The 21,853-nt window shown below is 43.0% G+C and overlaps 1 protein-coding gene across 3 annotated transcripts in view; it reads left to right on the forward strand.

Annotated features, from left to right (window-relative positions):
* Positions 1-21,248, forward strand: part of Rg (A kinase anchor protein rugose) — a 305,329-nt gene extending 284,081 nt beyond the window's left edge. For all 3 annotated transcript variants that reach the window (XM_076374963.1, XM_076374961.1, XM_076374962.1), the window contains 16 exons: positions 6,663-6,780; positions 9,148-9,250; positions 11,544-11,659; positions 15,312-15,424; positions 15,488-15,628; positions 16,988-17,107; positions 17,258-17,410; positions 17,493-17,565; positions 18,361-18,545; positions 19,154-19,331; positions 19,405-19,485; positions 19,561-19,728; positions 20,000-20,263; positions 20,363-20,559; positions 20,703-20,854; positions 21,008-21,248. In XM_076374963.1, the coding sequence (XP_076231078.1) occupies positions 6,663-6,780; positions 9,148-9,250; positions 11,544-11,659; positions 15,312-15,424; positions 15,488-15,628; positions 16,988-17,107; positions 17,258-17,410; positions 17,493-17,565; positions 18,361-18,545; positions 19,154-19,331; positions 19,405-19,485; positions 19,561-19,728; positions 20,000-20,263; positions 20,363-20,559; positions 20,703-20,854; positions 21,008-21,098 (2,253 nt within the window). In that variant the 3' untranslated portion in view covers positions 21,099-21,248. The remainder of the gene's footprint in view (positions 1-6,662; positions 6,781-9,147; positions 9,251-11,543; positions 11,660-15,311; positions 15,425-15,487; positions 15,629-16,987; positions 17,108-17,257; positions 17,411-17,492; positions 17,566-18,360; positions 18,546-19,153; positions 19,332-19,404; positions 19,486-19,560; positions 19,729-19,999; positions 20,264-20,362; positions 20,560-20,702; positions 20,855-21,007) is intronic.
* The last annotated feature ends 605 nt before the right edge of the window (positions 21,249-21,853 follow it).

A 21,853-nucleotide genomic window follows, 5' to 3' on the forward strand; every position in this document is an offset into this window, starting at 1 on the left:
TCGTCTCTCTATCACTATTGGCAATCAGGAGATGCATTTCCACGTCCTTCTCTATTAAATTACACTAGCGACTTTCTCGAAATAGAAACCAGTCTCAGGAGGACGTATTATCCTTTCAATAGAGTCCCATGAGAATTCCGTGCACGATCATTCGCGTCGATTATCCAGTCGCAGGGGTCATTTGAATATTCGACATTCGAATAAGAAACAGAAAGTCCAGCGTCACGTTGGCGAGCGTCTGGATACTTTCTTCTCTGTTCGCGAGTGAAAAACAACCCCCAAGAATTGCAATACATGCACGTACCTAGCCGAGGCAGATGTTCGTGGCGAAAAATAGCTAGCAAACATTGTAAGATACACTGTTTTCGAGTTTCCTTTTATGCTTCGATCGTAAATACCCGGGATGCGAATACCTGTCTGGGAATATCGATAACCGACCAAGATATCCCCTGTACATTGACTATCCTTCCCCATAAGATTCTGTAGATTATAGTCGCTGTATGTCACAGAACGGTCGTTTTTCTTCTCTTCCAACTTTTTAACCCTTTTGTTATCTAGAGGAATCTGCCATCGCGCCATTGCAATCGCGTGCTTTATTTGGTGAGCGGAAGGACATTTGGTGTTTTCTGTCTGTTCTGATGGAAGGGATGCTTTTCTTGAGCAGACGGTAGCAGTGAGAAGTTGGTAGTGTTCAGTGTAAATTCTATCACCTTGTAGGTATCTATACATAAATCTTAATTCTGTGATCTATACAATACCTGCTTTCTAAGAGTACACTTTTATGTTATGAATGCGTACTATTTTTCACCTTATGGATTTAGAAGTGATTCAGCATAGCTTTCAGAGATCTTCCACTGAATTTCTTTCAGATTTGGAGTAAAATATTCATGAAAATATTCGTGATTTGGTATCGATTTTCTCTTTGGGCTAGAAAGTCTACAGCAGGAATACACGTAATCGACACTATTTGTAGGAAACACTGAACGACGCACCTCTATTCGTTCGACTAGACTCGTACCCAGATAATTGAATAAACTTCAGAGAAATCCAATCTACTTGAAGTTGGAGTGGTAGATTGGTGCCCGCCACGCCTGTTCTGCTCTCACTAATACGACTTGATTCATGAGTCGAGCACGTGCATCCTTCTCTCTCACCATCCATTCCCCCTTCTTTCTCTTCCTCTGCCGCGACTGTTTTCGCGTAAGGGACCGAGGGGTCAAACGTTCTGCTACATCAGCCCTCGCATTAATGCAGAAGCCGAGGCTCTACTTGCACCCCTAAACGTGCCTTTCATCATCCCATTTCGACTTAATTCGTTTATCATCTGAATTATTTGTACACTCGCGTGATACCCAGGGTTCAGCTTCGGGATGACGCCCTTTCTATGAAACCATCTTTCATCCAGTGAAAGGAAAGTTCCACATTCGATTCGGAGCACACGTGAAACCAGCTTCGAGTTGCTTCAGTGAAATGTACTAAAGTGTAACATATCACAGCGAAGAGATTCTTTGACATACTCCTACATTTTATAGTAAACTAATTGTATACATTTTCAACGCAACGAAGATGCACCCTAAGGATCCAGGGTACTTAAAGCTGAATAAATTCCTAAGCAACCAGTGAGAAGAGTCCCTATCTTCCCTTCCAGTCAAGTATATCTAATAGGCCGATCAGTTTCCCGATGGTATCCTGTTCGCTTAAGAGAGCAGTCCTAGGCGAATACAGTTTTGCCAAAATATCCTTCGGGGCTCCTTTTACGTCGGCGGCAGGTAAAGAAGCTTCTTGTGCAGTTCCTATTGCATGGCGTCTCATTGTGTAACGTTTTCCCGAGAACGACGACGCGTCTTGTCGCAGGCAGTCAGCCGAACTGATGCGAACGGCAGGTCGAGTCGGCCTTGTAAATCAGCTCGAATGAACATCCTCGCGTAATCCCAAGTAATCCAGGGCTCAGTCGTTGAGCTCCAACAGCCGGCAAAACTAGAGAGTGCCTCGGCGCGGTGCGTATTTCACGGTTTCTTTGGTTAATGACGCGAGAACAGAGAATCCCGATGAATTCGAGATTCGATCTGCATGAGTGAAATTATTCGCTTTATCGAGAGGATTCTTGAGGAGCGCAGAGAATATTTTGTTGGTTAAAAATTGACGGGTGTACAATAAAATCTATCTTTGTCAATTTTTTTCTTTTTCTAAGAAAATGAGAAGATAGTTGAGTATCTGTAATTCGTGTTCTATAAATTAAAATTTCTTTAAGAAAATATTCGTCACATGAGCTCAAAGAATGAACATATAGTGATTTCTGAGGCCAATTTATGTGTTGACAACTCGTTTTTCTTTTCTTGTAAGAGGGACAGCCCATGAATTTCTCGTGAATATTTTAATTAGGTTGCATTCTAAGCTGTTATATTAACAATGCAGAATTTGTTACCATTCGTTAAAGCATTGCCAGAGAAAAAGGCAAAAGTGCCTTTTATTGCTCGTGATCTCCTCACAAGGATATCCAGTATTGATTGCATTACCAGCACGTATTTAGGTACTGCTCCAAATGCCCAGGGAATCCCATAGATTCATGGACCAGTATCTCAGCCATTAGGCCATAACGAATGACAGTCAGCTCGCGTCTCTTAACACACAGATCTGGTATTTCGTTTTATAATATCTCGAAAGACCTGCACGGGCTAATCAAACGAAGAAACATTGTCGTTGAACGTGTACCGAGCGCCATTAACTCGGCTCGTTCTGTCCAATTACGTTCGCTCAGTGGCCAACGACGAGACAGTCCGCTCTTCCAGATCCACATTCCGAGTCGAATACGCGGGGACACCGTGTTCCTTTAAAGCTGCCACGCTCGTGGTACATGCCGACTTAGACACACCTTTTTGCTCTGCTGGTAGCCAGCGAACTCACCGTCTAATAAGGGCAGCAGGACGTGGTTGCATCACCAGGGACCCTTTGTAAACCGCACACCGCGATGTGCTATCTCGTGTGAGATACGGTAATAAAGGTATGAGAACACGCACGTGGCGCGCATAACTCATTGTCGCTTGGCATCCTCGTAATGGGCCTCAAACATTTTCAGCCCATCAGTCGGTGTTCACGGTATGAAAGCTATGTGGCGGCCGATAAAATGAATTTCAGATAATTTGCTTATCTTCTTCATATTCGTGTTGTAGATCCCTTATAGTTTTGATGTTTAAATCTTGTTCTTTGTGGAGAGACATGATGGATGAATTTCTTTGTAGCAGCATACCTTCAAGAACATGTTAATGGTGTATAATAGGAAGTACTGCAGATTTGCTGTTTATTAATTAAGATTGCAATATTACCTTAAAAGGACGGAGAGGTATAATCACATGCCAATTCTCAAAGTCTCAATAATGTTTCTCTACAGATCAACATTCTGTTACTAGCACTTATGATTCATAAATTATCACATAACCAATCTCATTAATACTGCATCTTCCCTGGATCGTAATCACCGCTGGGTTCGAAGTTACCCGATACTAAACCTCCATGACACACGATGATCCTCCCAGCGACAAGTTTTGAAAACGAGCTTCTCGTAAAATTCCCAAGCCCCGTTTTCCATCACGATGCTTCGGATAATTAATGATCAGGCTACTTTAACTGCTCATATCCCGAGCCAAATAAAGCAGCATCCCGCCGCACGAGGTATCGTGATTTCGAGTGGTTCGCACTCGGAGGAAGGACCAGAGAGGGTGCTTGTAGACACCGAGGCGAGGCTGAAGAACGGAACGGGGGGTCTATTATTGTCCGGCGCTTAATCTGTTTGTTGTATACCGCCGGCGGGCTGCTAAGTGGTCCCCATTCTATGGTGCCCTATGGTGTACATAGAGGCAAGCAGCAAGGGGGCCTTGTGAACGCGACACATGTTGTTACATCACGACGCCCCATTGTCGTGGTGGAACCCTGCGTTCGCTGGTGAGTCGGGACGATTTCGGTCGGCGAGAGACGAGCACGCTGCCGCATGGGGAACACTAATCGCGCACCACTTGACACTCCACGAGAAGAGCGGGATCTCTTTTTAACCGCGCGCTCCGCTGAGCGTCTAGCTGCGCGACGGTTCATCGAACGTGTAAACATATTAGTCGCGCGAGAGTGGTAGCTCTCTCCTGGTTGTCCCAAGTGACACGATGGAACTGGGGTGCCTGGTATTTTAACGACTTACTTCTCGTCGTCTTAGAGGTTCGTACATACATACGCTTGTTCTACTGTCGCGGATGAGGTGGGGATATTTTGGAGTAGTTCATATCGAGATTATTTATTGGTTGATTGTTTCCTCTATTTTGGAGAATCGCGTGGTCTTGTGAAGAATTACATGTGGCATGTTTGGGATCTGTTTACATGGGAAATTAATAACTTTCGGGAGCACTGAGTGTTCAGTGACCCCTAGGAGATAATACATTACACAATACGTGTTGTATCTGTACCACAGTCACATGTAACCAAATAATGAATGCCACATCACAACGCGACTCTTATCGGTTTTACGCAGTGTTTGCAGAGAGCTTGCGCAGTCGTCCTGAGGGGTTGGCTCTGCCCAGCCACCCCTTCTCTACAATCTTGCGCATCGACTAGGACGATACCCTTGCCAAATCATTTTTCGATAGATATTTGGAAATTTGTTTAGCTCACAAATTACTTCATTCTATTATTTTAGTTGTATATTATATTTTAATTGTGAAAATTTGTTGTCTATTGAATTCTCTCTAAAATAACGAAGTGCACTGTAAAATTACAGATTTGATTAAGTTTCATTAATATTCTCACGGTGTTTTAGCACAACAAAATTAAAGAGTATCTACGACTTATTAATACAAACATCACGCGTTGTAGTTAATCCTCTGGAGTCGACGTGACGTTTATGGTCCCCGGAGGCCTCGAGCCGCTTATATTCCTGTAATTAGATTTCGACATGCGTGCGATGCACCGCGCCACCCTAATGTCATCTCTCGTATTTACTTGATCTCCTGCGACTGGTAGGGAGGACTCGCCGATACTCTGTTTGCCAACGAAAGCCCATTTATTTGTGTTTGATGCGCTTCGCCGCTTCGCGTTTTGTCCACGGGATGCAACCAGTTTTTCGTGCTCGTTATTGCGCTGGGATGAATTATTTAGTATTCCAACCTCAATATTCTTGCTGTCGGCATCCTCAGAAGATTAAGATTATACATTTGCAAAAACTTCTTCTCTTGCTATAACAAGCGAATATATTCGTGTACGTTAGACGTGAAATGACTATAGAATATTTTCTTAAGACCATACGAGGAGATTTCTTCAGGAAATTTAATGTTAAGATTATCGCAGAAAGTAGTGGAGCAAACGGATTGATCTGTCTGGGGTTAAGTGCACCACCTATTTAGTTTTAGAACTTCAGTAAGAAAATTTAGAAATCATAGATCATTTACACATACTCTACTTTGAAAAATTGATAAGTACTATTTTCAATAGTCCTGTCGATTGTGCTCATACTCTAAAATCAGCTGATCACCATTCCTAGAGACAAGAATTTGAACGAGCTTCGAAGCATCATTAGATACGATCTCATTTTCATTTTCGTCAAGGAGAAGTTAAAGGAACGGCTCGTTTCGTCGGATTATATCGAGGATAATTTCATTTGCCGCGCGTAAGGACATCACGTCGGTGTCGTCGTCGGCGGCTGCTCATTAAGAGGGAAAAATTGAAAGAGCCTGCTGGCCGCAGGGCGGTAAATTGGTCTCTCCGACTCTGTCCCTCTTTTGTCTTGTCCTTTGCCTCTCTCTCCCGAGTGCCTCGTCCTTTTTCTGCCTCCCCCTTTTCGCCCACGAGTTGTTCACGACTCGTTCGAGAGCGCAAGCCCGCGAAGTCCTGGGATCGATTCCCGGCTCAGCAGGAGGCTCCTCCTACCATGACGGCCATCTTGCGACCAGCACTGGCCTCACTATATCACATCACACTTCACTGCATCCAGGTTGCATACTTACAGTCAGCCATGCGATCGCACCCTGACTTCTTACCGCTTGGATGTTCCTTGGGCGCTCCCTTGCTGGAGATCCCGCCTTGCTTCCGGTCGCTTCCAACCTTTAGGTCCTCCTTAGGCGATTGATAGTCACAGTCGATGACGTTTGATCGATAACTTTCTGTTGTTTCAGTCCTTGTTAAGACTTAGTGATTTCCAGGAGCTTCCTCGTGTAGGCGATTGGAGCACGAATCTTTGATCATTACTACTGGAAATCTAATGTTAGTGGAAATTCTACTTTTCGTAACTTGAAATCCAGAATTTTGTAATACCTAATTATTGCGAGATTATTGGAAGAATTATTGGAGGGAGAATTTTTATATGTCGCTATTAATTAGGTACATTTGCGATGGAGAAGATGGTTTCGAAAAGGATTATGTTACAGGCATTCCGTAATGCATACAGTTTCACATCCTTAAGAATTTAAGATTCTGAAGAAAGGAAAATATGCTGGGTAGACATTAAAATGTGATTATAATCTTGAGTCTTCTGTAACGTAGGAACCCTTGTAATTTATTTCTCATGTCTTCATTCAATTTCAAGGTAACAAAATGAAACGAAAGAAGAACTTGCAGATAATTTCAATTTTGGTTGGTTTATCGCACAATAACATTTTTAACATCGGTGTTTTATCTTTCTGTTTCAGGTGCTCAAATACTGCGACCACTTGCACGGAAAATGGTACTTCTCGGAGGTCCGTGCGATCTTCTCTCGACGCTATCTGCTCCAAAACGTGGCCATCGAGATCTTCCTGGCAAGCAGGAGTAAGTCGTGCGATTCGTTTCACTCATTTTCAAAAGGATACTCCGAAAGGGCGGTGGGCTGAGATCCGAACCGGCGCGCATTCCGTTTCTTGCCTGATCTCTCGTTCCTTTCTGCATTATTTCACACGACGCGATCTAATCTGGCAAAATGGAAGCGGAATTCTGAGCGTGCCGCGAGGTGTGCGCACCGCCCTGCTTTTTACGCAATAAATATCTGTCCTCGTTTTTCGCGAGCGACTGATCGTTCTGTTCTAACTGCACCTGTTGGCTTCCTTTTTCTCCTTTTAATGGATGAACTGAGCTCTACAGTAATTTTTTAAGAAAATAGAAATTTGTCATCTGCATATTATTTATTGAAAGCAATTACCTGATACTTTTAGTTTTAACTCTTCAATATGATAGCAATATGTGATGTAAGATATTAGAATTTTCTCCTCAGCTCAATTATTAATCAGTCTCCTTCGCTCCTACTCGTTAAAGTCTTCCTCGATTTCATATCTCGACACGAATAAAGGGTTTGTCACTGGTTACACGGTAGATACCGCTAAGGAAAAGACTACCTACCTCGTTATCTCGATTTCATTGTGAGGTGTTAAAACATTCCTTGGTTGTCGGTGAAGCATCGAACACGTGCGGCATTTTGCCTGAAATATAGTTGTTCCTTCGACGAGGACCGTCGACCGTTGTGCACGGTTGAAACAAACGTGGGAGAATCACTTATGTATATACCTGGCCAGAGGACGCAATCCCGCTGATTATTTCTCCGGGGCGTAGATAAATTTCACCCGACGTTCCTCGATTCTAATCTGATCTCGACTTTCGATGCGCGCTGAAGCGTACCCGCCGGAATGTCATCCCTGCGAGGTGCCTCCTTCGTCGTTCATTAAAAAATTACTGGAAACGGGCGCGCGTTCGTTAACGGGACGGATAAAGGCTGCGTACGCCTGGACCCGTGTCGCGTGGTGATAAATCTTCGAACAATAAAAATACGAACGTGCTACTTTATACCCCGAACTTCGTTGTAACTTTCATGGATTTTTACGAGACAGTCCTCCCTTTCGAATGTCGCTCAGGAGAAAAATCGTCCTGTTTTCTTGCCCGGTACGATATTTGCCAGCATGATCGTTACGACGTCCGTACCTGAGAATATAGCGTATTCTTAATCTTTAATGGTCAGTTCTACCAAACGGTTAACTTGTTTAATTTACGTCCACTGTGAGGGAGACGAAATTGGTGGATGCTTAAAAAGGAGAGGCACGATAGGGAGTAATTTATATAATTTTATTAACAAATTCAGAAGCAAAAAATTAATTAAAATTTTTCAGTACGTACATAGATACTTTCTAGTGTTACTATTATTTCTCGCATTGATTCATTAAGAGTCTCCTTCTATATTTAGAATTTCTATTATTTCATTTGAGTTATGAGTGCGGGATCGTTCAAAGTATATGAATATAGCCTTAAAAATTGAGAAACTAGAAAGCAGTAATAGAATAAGGTCAGAGAATCCTTTGATTTTCGCGTCTTTCTGTGCCCTCTACATTTCTCTCCTCTTCTTCCTTGATTAAGACCGACTCGTATATTCTCGCCCACTGTTCGGAGTTACATAAATTACACGCAAGTATTTATGGTAACTGTCTCTTCGCACGCTACCCTTTGAACTCGCAAGGGAACGTAGTCGATGCTATTAAAACCGTGAAATTAAGTCCACCTCGTATCCTCTTTTCATATTTCCGCATTTAATTTTATCAGTCTAAATGCTTCCAAGTTCCTTTTAGTGAATCATTTTAGTCAATTAAAGAGAAACATGTAAATGGGAAGCGGTAATTTACATCATTTACGTTCATTTATGGTGAATAGGCTACATCTTAATCTTTACGGTCAGAATTCGTGTTATTTTAATATTTTCGTGAAATTAATGAAACAAGCTTTCATATTGCACTCTTTATAGGGTTATTAAAATATATTCTACTTAAAGAGGTTGTCACTTTTTTACCTCTGTTTAACAATCAGCTGGAATTCCAAGATTTCTAGATTCAGAAAGCTCTTACGCTACCACTAGCGATTAAAAAATGTTCCCATAAGTAGAAAGTTTAAGTTTCACGCCCTATCATTTAGATTACGATCAAGAAATTCCATTCTCAATGTTCAAGTACGAATTCCGCGAAGCATTTGCCGACCGACTATAAGAATTCCAGCCAGCACCTCCGAAAGAATCCCGCATGTGCTACCGGCTGAGCCATCGAAGTCGGCGATGCGAGTAAGAAATTCGTCCTTGCCTGCCATCCCTCCGAATGATTGACACACGATCCGTCGTCGAAATTGGATTCGCCTATAATCCGCACTTTAACGCCTTTTTGTCCACAGCCTCGATCCTGTTCGCGTTCCCGGACCAGGCGACGGTGAAAAAGGTGATCAAGGCGCTACCGCGAGTCGGCGTGGGCATCAAATACGGGATACCGCAGACTAGGTAAGGACTCAACTGCTCGGCGAAACCCTTTTACCGACATCTGGATCTAGAGGGATCCACGGGCCCCTGGACTCACCCCGAAACACGCTCCTCGCATTCCGCTCTTTCTTTGTCCCCTTTCCGTAGGATTCCGCTCGCGATCAGGGTCGGATCTAGGGCCGTTCTTGTTCGAGCCGAGCATCGAGATCGAATGATAGAGTGCGTAGATAGATATTGAAAAATTTTCGGGGTAACAGAGACGCTCCGAGCATTAATATGTTAGGAATGCTTCGTGTCGATGGGCGCAGCGTTTTTAGCTGCGCATTGTATGGATGGACGAAGGGGCTCGGTGATTTCTTCACATAAATCAGAGTGATAACTGACTGACTAGGCTGACCTGTGGTATTTTCGTTGTGTCATAGCACACATGTATGAACAGGTTTATGGGGTACACGGTCAAGTATTAGCTTGCTGTATTTGCTACATTTCTCAAAATGCTGTAGTGAATTGCGAGCCTGTACAAAACAGAGCAGTACAGTATAAGGAGTTAGAAAAATAAGGGAAACTTTATTACATTTTTTATCATTTTAAGTGTGCTATGATCATTCGTGAAAGTAGATTAAAATCGAAGGCTGAATATAACACTGAGTGTTGAAATCATTGTGAAGATCCGCGTCTCTCCCTCGCGATCGTGTCTCACAGGAAGAGGAGAGGGATCCTTTCTCGATACCAATACTCCCGCAGCTCGAGGAGGACAGGCGGCGAGAACACAGAGGTTCGCATATCCGCGCTTCGATCCATCCATTAAAGCGCTCCTATAGCTCCTATATATGAGAGAGTCGGCGAGAAGGATACGCCGGCCATAAATATACGGAGGCAAACTCCGACGTCTGATCCGAGGAAGATTCCTGGCCAACGAAAATAATCCTTCGGTATATAAAATGCGAATCCGCGTCGTGACGTTTCGTTCCACGTTCCAGTCGCGAGAAAAATGAAATTTCTATTTGTAAAATTTCCCAAATGAGGGAAAATTCGAAGATCGTCATTAGTCCTGCTATATTCAAGAAAATGAGATAATTTTATTTAGTTTTTGAAACGATTTTTGAGAGCTCTTATCGAGGGAAATTCAATGGTAGTACTTACTTTTACTTTAAGTATTAGATGAATATTCTTGCATTTTTAAAAGTAGACCTAAATTTTCAAGATTGGAAATATAAAAATGCTCTCTATAGTATGGACCACGATAATTTTAATTACATCATGATAACTTCCATTTCACTGTGAATTATGTTCACTATCGTCGAATTGTTGGAATGGTTTTCATAGTTCCTCAAATGTTGCTTAGAGCGCACGCAAACGTGGAATTTATACATCCGGTCGCGATCGCATGCTTTCCTCTAATGTCGTCTATGGTGAACGCCCATTAAAGTTTCTGACATAAATCCTAAATCAGCAATGTCGACGTACGTAAAACCGTCTGGCGAATTTTATGGCGCGAACGCGAAGTGCTGGACCGCGTCTTGATGCAATAGCTTTCGCGAATTAACAGCGACTGTCGTAATTGCACTCGAAAGGCAATCTGGTTCCTCTGTTTCCACTGGTTTCGTCAGGCAATAACATTTTTTAATTAAATGGATACACTTTAATGGTGCGATTGTCACATGATTTAAACAATAGAATGAATCTAATTTTCAAACTAGAACTCCTTCAGTCTCTTTTATTTTATAGCCCATTTTACTATTTCAGTCTCTTTCTCTACCATAGACTATATTTACTCTGACCATCTATCCTACATGATTGAATATGATTGCATTTCATGAGCAAATTCTCGAATCACTGTAATTTCTCCTCATCAAATTGTGACATTTACCTTCTGTATATTAATGTCATCACTATTGTACGTCATCCTTCTGTCGATAGAAGACGCATACCTGTTCCACCGTTGCGACGTTAGCGTGTTTTGCATGGACAAATATTAATGTATCCATCACTTTTTCGAGTCACATGCGCTTCGTGGAAGTCACAAATAAATTATTAGACTGGTCGTCTCTCTTTGCATAGTGCATTAACTGTTTATTGCATAACTGTACCTTTGACGATTCTTCCGGCTGCGTGCTATACAGGGTACAGAAGCTGGAATTTGAAACCGTTACTAGTAACAATAGTACCTTGAAATAGACTTTTTATGCCTATGAATACATTTAATACCACGAAATTCCACGAATATATTTAATCACAGAGTATCAAGTAAAATAATACAATAAATACGGAACACTGGGCCCAGTTGACTTTAAGAAATATTCCAATTTTTCAGGAGAGCATCAATGATGTCACCCCGACAGCTAATGAGAAGTTCCAACATGACCCAGAAGTGGCAGCGCAGGGAGATATCCAACTTCGAGTATTTGATGTTCTTAAACACAATTGCAGGTAAGTGAAATCTCCACTCAGATACTCGTCAGTCTCATCAACGTTCGCTTTCTATCACCGAAATATCCACTACAATACATTGAAAAACTGTTCTGTCCTCCGTAAGCCTAACTGCAACCATAATAAAAGGGAGATGCTGAGAGCCTAAAAAATCATATCGGCTTACCGGTTGCGGAAGGAGAGTGCGACGTCTGCGGATGGTCGATCGTCGTCCGATTTCGCCTCGGTTCCAAGGGAGCTAGACGAGGAGAAGGTAGAAACGAGGGCACGATAGAGCAGGATAGGTCGCACACGGGCGGATGGAATCTGTCGCGGCGTATTAGGGATGTTCTCAATCAGCTCCGTGTTCCGTTAGCCACCCCATACGAGTAATCCCTAGTTCGTGGGCCCTGGTAATCCTCTCCCAAGAGATTGCCATTCCCCACCGAACTCTACCGTGCCTTTGTTTCTCCTATGGTTTAATATCGGTCGCCCCTGCGTGCTCCGCGTCGCTGGTTAAATCACGAAATTCGAGAACCCCCTTACCTTTTTTACCGGATCACGTTGATCAGCCGTTTCGGCAAATAACGAGTATCAAGGGTTGCATCACGCCGTACGTGGATGGTCGTAATTGTACTGCATGAAGGGAGCTTTCGTCACTATCTAGTACTTGCTTTGTGAACGAATGGTACAGGGAAAGCTAGGGGACAACTTTTGTCTTAAAACGAACTTTGGGGCCTTCTGGTACTTTGACAGCTACTTCACCCTTTTGTTGTATACTTTTTTATATCGTACTTTTATTGCAAAGTAGACAGAAAAGTATTATTACGTAAGTACTATTACGTAATGAAAGGATCACATTTCTTGGTAATATCTATCGGATCTTGTCTTTTATGACTGCCTATGAATATTGATCACGTCTCAGTCAATCAATTAATTCCTAAATTAACCCAACCTTAAATCAAGACTGCAACCTTATTTTAACCCTGTAGCACAAATTTCCTAAAACCTACTTCGTGTCCATTCTCACGCAGTCAACGCACCCATTCAATCATTTTCGAAACCGTGCCCGACGACACTTTGACGCTTTGTATGGTAAATGCTAATAGCCGATCGTAAAGAAGGCCGATCGCTGGGCCCTCGTGGACTGTGTAAGCAGAGAATTTATGCCGACCCACGCGCATTTAATGACGAGGATCACTGCGGACGCGTAATTATTTGTATATCGACGAGAACGCTGGGAGATGCTAGGGGGTGGCCTCGTATTTACGAGCGTTATATATTAATTGCGCAAATAAATAGTGGTTTCGAGGGGGATATAAGGGAGGGTGGAGGGATGGGCGTGGGTCGTTGCAGCGCAATTGGGCAAGGCCCCGGCGGGAGAACATGTTGCGAAAACGAACCGGTCCTGCTGCCAGGCTCCCGCCATGCGATCTCTGTCATTTATTTTCCTCGGTCCATTCGGTTTATTAAAAATTAATGATAGTAGAGTCGATGTAAATATGATAGGCTGTCGTGATGTAAGTCGGCTCGCGTGGGTGTAGCTCTGGGAGCACCGCCACTGGTCCACCATCGTTTTGCAGTGCTTTTTGTTCGTAAGTGGCGAAAGAGACTTCCTCGGACGCAAATTTAATTACTCTTTGATGCTGCTTTTAATTTATTTTATTTTTCTTACTTTATGATGGCTGGACGACAGCGGTAAAATCTACGGAATAATTGTTATGATTAATGGATTATTTTGGAACTTTCGAGTGGTGTCATTAATACAGAATATCAGAGATCGCAATATACATTATAAATGTGTGTTTTTTGAATCATATCATCCATCTTCTGAGAAAATTAGCGGCTTAACTTTCTCGCATATCTCGCGTCGTTTGCACATTAAATATTTTTCAAGGAATTATGAAATATTTTGAAATCGGCAAATTATGTGCAGAGAAAAGGTAGAGAAGTGAATGCTGTAAATGACAGCACTATTGAAAAGCTAATGAAATCACTCTCGATTTTTCTTATTCCTTTCTTTCACATTCGTGACAACTTCTGTCGAGTGAATGAGTCTCAGACACTTCTCAGAGTCAGATACGAAGATATCCCCAACTGTATCATTTCGCAGCAACTTCCCGCCAATTTTTCTCCGCGGAGAGCGACGTGTCACTAAATCTCGTCGAGTGGCGAGTTAAAAACGAGTCTCTAACCGCGGCCAACACTTATTATAACGTTGTTCGCGACGGAACGAGGGGCAGAGGGAGTAGGTAAAAAGTAAGGGTTAGCGGCGGTCTAGAAGGGAAGCTGCGAAGGCGGGGACGAAAGGGAGCGCGTGTGTCGCGGGCATTCCGGTGTCGGGAAGCGTTCTGAGAGCGCTCACTCACCGCGACGCTACCATTAATAATCACTTTGATGCATAACGCGGCCTTACTATTATTTACGTCCGACCGTCGGTCGTGCAGCGTCACGATTTACGATGCATTGTAACAACGACGGGTCTTCTGCCGCGGCGACTTCGCCGCCAAGTCCCTTCTTTCCTCCATTCTAACCCTTTCTTTTTCATTCCCGCTCACGGCCGAATCGAGTATCCGGTGAATTTCTTGGAGATAGACCCGACTAAATCTCTGGCTCTTCGTAAGTGTCTTCGTCCTGTACACAGACGTGCATTTGCTGGGAGGGATATAGCAAAGCTCAAATTTTAACCATTCAATGGTAGTAATAAACGCGAGTCTATATCTGCCTAGGTCCTGAGTCCAGAACCCTGTCGGAGGCAAGTGCTTCCTCTCATCAGTAACCATAATAGCCATTACTGTCTTACTTTCAGAAGCTGTGAAAAGTTCTATCACCTTTTTTTTAATTACGAATCAGTATCAGCCAGAAGAATCCCTTTCCTTTTAACAAAGAGTATTCTCCCTCTCGATCGTCAGGCACTCGGGAAACCGAGTAGAGCAAAATAGTACGAATTAAATAAACGATCCGATGCACTGCCTGGCTGACAAACTTGCTGACGGGTTTTAATTAGCGACTCGGGTGGGTGGGAGGAGATTAGATGAAGTCAGGCTTGCAGCCGCCGCTGCCGTCACTAATGCATCTCCGAATGGGATTCTCGGGGCGGGAGGGACTGGGTGAAGGAGCGAGACCTCCAGAAGTGACAATTTCAGGAACGATTAGCCGTCACGGTCTGAGTTATGCGCTTACTAAACGGAGAACACCTCCTCTCCCCATGAGCGTGGCGCGCGTTTCGTAAAAATAGAATTAGAAGCCGCGTGCACCCGCTTTTCATCGTCCGTCACAGCGCGGTGGCGAGGGTGGCGACGGAAGAAAAGTGACCGCGGCTGTGCCCTGACAAAAAACTAGGCCGGTGATTATACGCATTAAAAGGAAGACGCTGATGGCTCGTTTATTTTTGGACCAGTAGCCGAGGAATTTCGTTTCAGAAGGGGCCCACGCGACTAAGTGGCCCTTGATGTGAGAACCTATTGTAAGCAGCAGAGATGATATGTGAGATATAGGATTCCATAAATAAATGTAGGAAAGTTCAGATTCTTCATTGATCTTTTGTTATCAATGGGTCTTGTGCGTAGTACTTGAGTAGGAAATAAGAAATCATTATTAGAGCCTTCAGATGAAAGATTATTATTATTTGAAGAATAACTGGAGTATATGGAATATTTATTGGATATTTTAGGACGGACCTACAATGACTTGAACCAATATCCCGTGTTCCCTTGGGTGCTGACGAACTACGAGACGAAGGAGCTCGATCTCAGTTTGCCCAGCAATTATCGTGACTTGTCAAAGGTAAGATAATTCTTACATTTTTTCTTAAATGAATTACTCAAATATATTCATGTGTCTGAACAGCCGATCGGAGCATTGAATCCAAGTAGAAGAGCTTACTTCGAGGAACGCTTTCAAAGTTGGGAACACGATAGTATACCACCTTTCCACTATGGAACGCATTATAGCACAGCTGCTTTTGTGTTAAATTGGATGATACGCGTGGTAAGTTCTGAGTTTCGAAACTATACATTTCAATTCTACGATATTTTACTTCGACCAACCTCCGCATAAATTATGTGGGACTTTACCTAAACACGATCACGAATCCCTTCTAATTCAATATTTTGTAAATAAGACTTAACCCAAGGGCCATTACAACCAGCCTTGAATCACAGGAAACACCCTAACGATCCTCGATTCTTGGACTCAGGTCTATTTAAGAGCTCTGTCCACTGTTGAAGCATAAATTCGAGCGACGCGTTCGGTAGTGTCTGCACACTAATTTGGGGGCGTCGAAACGCCCTCGAGTCAACGAAGCCCGCCTTCCTGTTAAATATGTGCATTTGTTTTCTGCTGCATTTTCTAGGGATCTCTAGGTGCTACGTTCCTAAGAGGTTCGGCGTCGAAATATGCCCACTGTCTGCCCATTCATTATAATGACTATATTAAATTCGTCATTATTTAGTAGCCGAGCGAGGGCAAAAGAATTCTTACTTTCACGATTCGCTTCATTGCATCTTTCATATTCGAATTCGCCACGGTTCGTTCGATTTCGCGCGAATTCATTCGACGTTGATTCAATTCCATGCGAACGTCCGTGCAAACTTTGCTGGTACGAGCGAACATTATCCTCAGCATTTGCATGGAAATCGTCAATAAGCATTTTATTATTCTTCGGCTGGACGACACCCCGCTGTTCTCGCGAGGATATACTACGTCATAAACAATTTATTGCTTTATAACTGCGCCGCTCGTTGTCTCACGCGGCCCATTTTGCAAATGCCTTTAACGGTCCTGTTATGGTATTAGGTCGCGTTGCGTCGCGAAGAAACACGCACTTACATCTCGGGCCCTCGCTGGTTCTTTGTGAATGATCGTATTGTGTACAAGTTGTCGGAAATCTCGGTTCACGACTGTAAATCACGTCACGACGTTTTTACGCCCACGTGTGAAACGGGCGTCGATCGCAGGGGGGTCTTCTGTTAACATTCATCAGGCTGTCAGTTTAGAGATGACTGACGGATAGGACTTTAAGCGTGAAACCATATAACAGAATATAGCCTCTGAGGGGTCTCCTCTGTATTATGCTTTTGAGATTTTGTGTTATTCATAAGTTAGAGGTTCGTGAATTATTTGCTTGGGTCATTATTACATGTTTTGAGTATATTTTGAATTTATGCTACTTACAATTATGAATTCTATTATTGTTGAATTAGGCACGTATCATATGTTCACAGTTTTATGACTCATATGTGAGTCAGGTAAATTTTAATATCGATTTCTATTGATATTTTTATCAGACACGTGTACCCAATAATATCAGGTATTACAATTTAAATGGTAAAAATTTCAATATTTCAGGAGCCCATGACAACTATGTTCTTGGCACTCCAAGGCGGCAAGTTCGATCACCCGAATCGGCTCTTCTCCTCGATTGCCCTGTCTTGGAAGAACTGTCAACGAGACACCTCCGATGTCAAGGTCTGTTTCATTTGTACTTTTTAAAGCCTCTGCTTATTAGTTCCACCTGCACGAGCAACGGATTCGTATGCTTAACTCTATTGTTATTGTAAGACCATAAATTATCAATAGGGGAACAGAGTCGTAATAAATTATTCGGTTTGTTAACAGGAACTTATTCCAGAATTCTTCTTTTTACCGGAAATGTTAGAGAATAGCAACCGCTATCGCTTGGGTAGGCAAGAAGATGGTAGCGCTGTTGGTGATGTTGAATTACCGCCTTGGGCTTCATCGCCGGAGGAATTTATAAGGATTAATCGAATGGTAGATTATGAAACAACAAAAATAGTTCAGTTTAAAAAGAAAGGATTCTAAATCATGCTATTTGTATTTTTGATATCCACAGGCTCTCGAGTCGGAGTTCGTATCTTGTCAGTTGCATCAGTGGATCGATTTGATATTTGGTTACAAGCAGAAAGGTAAGTTTAGGTCCTCAAAACTGTTTTATCTACAGTTTCTATTAGCTGGAATAATGAACTGATAAAGTAAAACGCCATGTAGCTTCCAAATATAAAACGATCAATAATGATATTACACTAATCACTAATAATTAAACGCCCACTCAATATAAAAAAGAGGGTTCACCCTACTACGTGAATTAGCCCGTTCGAGCATAAATTGAGACGATAACATCCGGACAATGGCGCGAGTTGTAAGGGAGGTGAACTGGGTGTTGGGACACGCAGAGTCGAGTCAAATTAGATTTCCACCGATGGTAATTGTCGGTGGCGCCTCTATATCCGGCGCTTCTTCGAAGATGCTGCGTTCGAGGAGCCAGGGGGAGAGGGTGGCGGCGCTCACCACGCGTATGGAAGGAATTAGTTTTTAGTTAGCTTCCTCTCGGTCTTGTCTCAACCAATTAGGCACGTGTGCCAGCCGCGACAATGCGCGTCACCCCTAATACGTAACACGTTTACAGCCGGTTGCATGAAAGTATAGTCAGCCGGAAATACCGTCTACCAGTGATCGACAGAAGGTCCAGGAATTGATTGAAAGGAAATGTTGGACACGTACTGTGTCGTTACCGAGCAGGATTGTGAGAACCAATATTTCTCTGCCAAACTCTTCCTATTTATAGAAAATAGTTCCCTATAAGAGAAAATAGTAGATGAGAGTCCTAATTCTAATAATCTATAATAATATATCGAGATGGTAAACACATATTTTTAACACTTTTAACATTTTTCTAAACTTGCACTTGCGCCTTTTTTAAGGTCCTGAAGCAGTTCGCGCAACAAATGTTTTCTATTACCTAACATACGAAGGCAGCGTGGATTTGGACACAATAACAGATCCAGTTATGAGAGAAGCTATAGAAAATCAGATACGGAACTTTGGTCAAACACCCTCGCAACTTTTAATGGAACCTCATCCTCCGAGGAGCTCGGTGATGCATTTGGTAAACAATGTTTTTTTATGTCTCACGCTTTCACGAGTGACATAAATTAGTGTCTATGTAGAACATTGTGAGAAGAAGAGCGTGCAATGTATTGTAGGTATTTGTTTAGCCTCCAGAGACAGTGGGGAGAGCTTTGTCGCAAGGTAGAATGAAACTGTTCACTTATTATTAACGAAGGCATGAACCCTTCAGATTAGTGCTCCAATAGAGAAGCTAAGATTAGAAACTAATAGCATATCACTAACTTCACAACAAACCGTACAAAGTGTCTCATTTTCACGGCACACAGTCATTTATTTAATTGCACTTTCAAAAATTCACATTAATCGTAAGATGTATCTCCAAACATCTGAAGCTTCATGTTCACAACTAGCAATTTTATTAAGAATTGCGTAATACATGTGGAAGACTCTATAGAACCTCTATAAATAGCTTCACTGAAATAGCTTAATTGAAATAGTTTCACTAACTATTCATTAAACAAGTCAATTATAAATTACAACAGTTTACCTACATATACGTGCAATGCACGCTTTTCTTTCTGTTCAATCGTTCCGAACGAGAAGAGTACCGCGAAGTTTGACAAGACGTTGCCACCCGTGTTGCAGTCGCCGATGATGTTCTCAAGCATCCCAGATGATGTGTGTATGACCATCAAATTCCCATCAAACTCACCGATTTGTCATATATCAGCGAACACATATGCTCAGTTACCATTACCATCAGTAGTTACAGTCACCACTGGCCACCAATTTGCCGTCAACAGATGGAACACCAACTACGCGGGTAAGCTGTTCGAATATAGAACATCCTGTTGTTACTGAAATTGATTATTCCACTAACGCGAAGTGAATTGCAGCATCCGTGCAATCGCCGAGCTATGCAGACACTCCACAAGCTCAGGCTGCGAATCAGCCGCTATCTATGGATCCTGTTTTGTGTAAGTGGACAGAAAAACGTTATGCAATTCAATCTGTAACAGAGATTTAATCATACGCGGGATCATGTGTTGCAGCACAAGCATCGAACAGCTCGAATCCCACACTACGCAGACATTTGGGCGATAATTTCAGTCAGAAACTGAAAATACGAAGCAATTGCTTCGTCACCACAGTGGACAGTCGATTCTTGGTCGCTTGTGGCTTTTGGGACAATAGTTTCCGTGTGTTCTCCACTGAAACTGGTAATAATTTTGATAGATTATATTACTGGGGAGAGGGAGAGATAGTGCGGAGAGAGATGACTGTTAAAGTGAAAGCGTGAACATTAAGAAGGGGGAGTAAGACTGAGGAGTGGAAAAAGGAGGAATAAGAGGGGAACATAAGATTTAATGCGAAGGGGAGGGATGCAGGAAGAGTACTGAGAGTAGTGAGAGTAAATCATAAGAAGAATTGAGAGGGGGATATTGAAAGGGAAGTATTTCTGTTCTCGAAACAAAATTATTTTTCTTACAGCAAAAATCGTGCAGATAGTGTTCGGTCACTACGGAGTCGTCACTTGCTTATCACGTAGCGAGTGCAACATCACTTCCGACTGTTACATAGCTTCTGGAAGCGCCGACTGCACTGTCCTACTATGGCATTGGAATGCAAGAACACAGACAATCGTTGGAGAGGGTGAAGCTCCAGCACCCAGAGCTACCCTAACAGGACACGAACAGCCAGTAACAGCTGTGGTTATATCGGCCGAGTTGGGCTTGGTTGTTTCTGGATCCTACTGTACGTAGCAACATCCATTTCTCAAGATCTGAAACCCTCTTGTATCAAGCTTTAACTTTATTTAACGACAGCGATGATTATCGAACTTCTTTTCCATAGACGGTCCTGTTCTCGTACACACAACATTCGGTGATCGATTGAGGTCTCTGGAAGCACCAAATGGATTCTCTTCCCCTGAAAATATTGCGATGTCGCGAGAAGGTGTCATCGTAGTAAACTACGAACGTGGACACATTGCAGCGTTCACCATAAATGGAAAGCGACTTCGTCATGAGTCGCATAATGATAATCTTCAGGTAAAATACCTATTTACAGTGTTGTAAAATATACACAGAAGTCAAGTAATTTACATATTAGCATTGCTAGATTAATACAAACTCATTCGTTCTTCTTCCAAACACATAGAACAGCAATCATTTACGTTTTCAATTTTTTCCAGTGTCTACTTCTCAGCAGAGATGGCGAATACTTAATGACAGGTGGTGATAAACGTATCGTAGAAGTTTGGAGAACCTTCAATCTGGCCCTCCTCTATGCATTCCCCGCTTGCGAGAGCAGTGTACGTTCTCTAGCACTTTCTCACGATCAAAAGTAAGTACAAGCCCATATCTTCCACACAGATTGTATAACCAGCGTCTTCTTTAGCCTACAGAATATCTAGAAAACAAAAATACTCCAAACTCTTTTTACTATTATCTGGAAAACATATCTCTCCCGCCTACAACTACAAAGTCTCTGTTCCAGGTTTCTTCTAGCCGGTCTGGCCAATGGCTCGATCGTGATATTCCACATAGACTTCAACAGGTGGCACCACGAGTTCCAGCAACGTTACTGAGACTGTTTCGCGTACGTCTAGCAGGGTCGATCTCACACAAGCACACCCCAGTTGTTGATCGACTTTCTTGCACAACATCGACGAATTTCTCCAAAACCGTGGGCACGTCGCAGTGGTGACAGCCACAGAACAATTTGACTTACAGTTTACGTGTACATGCAACGTTCCAGCAAACCTACGACTTCACCAACCAAGAGTAACGCATCGTGCAATAACGCGACAGTCGTACGAGAAGGTTCGTCGATCGTCCAAATCAGGCAGCAGCGGCTGCATACTTAACAACCTTGGGTACTGTTCGGGGTGTTCTACAGATAGGAGCAACGAGCAACGACGCTTTCGTAACCGTTTATTACAATCAAGTAGAGGACGCAGGAGCGTAGTCGCCGAGCAGCAGGTATTCACGATATTCAGCGTCTAGCAATAATTCGCTTACTCGCGTCTCTAACAATTAAAGCACAGTGCTTCCGTGGTGCGCACGCGCGCAGATTCGTCGACGCGAATAGTAGTAGCGATGATTTCGACAGGAGAGGTTCGGAGCGCGCGTTTAATCCGCGGTTCTGACTCGAGCTTTCGAGCTTTCCGATCGCGTTCGGAACACCAGAGAGGAAAGAGAAAGCCGTCAGACACGCACGTCTCTCAAACGCTAGTCAATTACGAAGACTCGGATCTGTCTCTACGCTTGCGAATTACTCGAAGGCCGATTCTCGACTCGTCCGTTCGAGGGTGGCGCGCTGGTCTGATGAAAAGGAGCAAGG

This window comes from Calliopsis andreniformis, chromosome 3 (assembly GCF_051401765.1).
Source record: "Calliopsis andreniformis isolate RMS-2024a chromosome 3, iyCalAndr_principal, whole genome shotgun sequence".
NCBI lineage: Eukaryota > Metazoa > Arthropoda > Insecta > Hymenoptera > Andrenidae > Calliopsis > Calliopsis andreniformis.